Raw genomic sequence first — 356 nt, 5'->3', positions numbered from 1 at the left:
TTGTAATTAATTATTGTAGCTCGCACTTGAACATTTTTCAGACCATCTGTATTGTTGATTATGGAGTATCTTCAAATTCTACTGGGCCTGGCTGCGGCTCTAATAGGACTTCTCTATTATTACTCGACAACCTTTGACTTTTGGAAGAATCGGGGCATAAGAGGACCGAAACCGATCGCCTTTGTCGGCAATTTCCTCAATAATGTTTTAGGAAAAATCTCGTTTTCCGACCAGATCACCGAGTGGTACAGACAGTATAAAAATGAAACTGTTTTCGGAATATTTGAAGGAAATAGCCCTATTTTGGTCATCAACGATTTGGATTTGATAAAAGATGTTCTTATCAGAGATTTCTC

At 37.9% G+C, this 356-nt stretch overlaps 1 protein-coding gene across 1 annotated transcript; it reads left to right on the top strand.

Annotated features, from left to right (window-relative positions):
* Positions 1-47: 47 nt before the first annotated feature.
* LOC113463896 (cytochrome P450 6B1-like) lies at positions 48-352 on the top strand (the record flags this gene model as incomplete). The annotated part of the gene is made up of 1 exon (XM_026811027.1): positions 48-352. A coding segment is annotated over exon 1 (292 nt), but the record flags the coding sequence as incomplete, so codon positions are not given.
* Between the last annotated feature and the right edge of the window lie 4 nt (positions 353-356).

The sequence above is a fragment of the Ceratina calcarata genome, unplaced genomic scaffold (genome assembly GCF_001652005.2).
Source record: "Ceratina calcarata isolate Rehan_Ccalc_2016 unplaced genomic scaffold, ASM165200v1 scaffold18165, whole genome shotgun sequence".
In the NCBI taxonomy this organism is placed as follows: domain Eukaryota; kingdom Metazoa; phylum Arthropoda; class Insecta; order Hymenoptera; family Apidae; genus Ceratina; species Ceratina calcarata.
The sequence above is the reverse complement of the archived record's forward strand: the minus strand, read 5'-3'. Positions and strand labels throughout refer to the sequence as shown.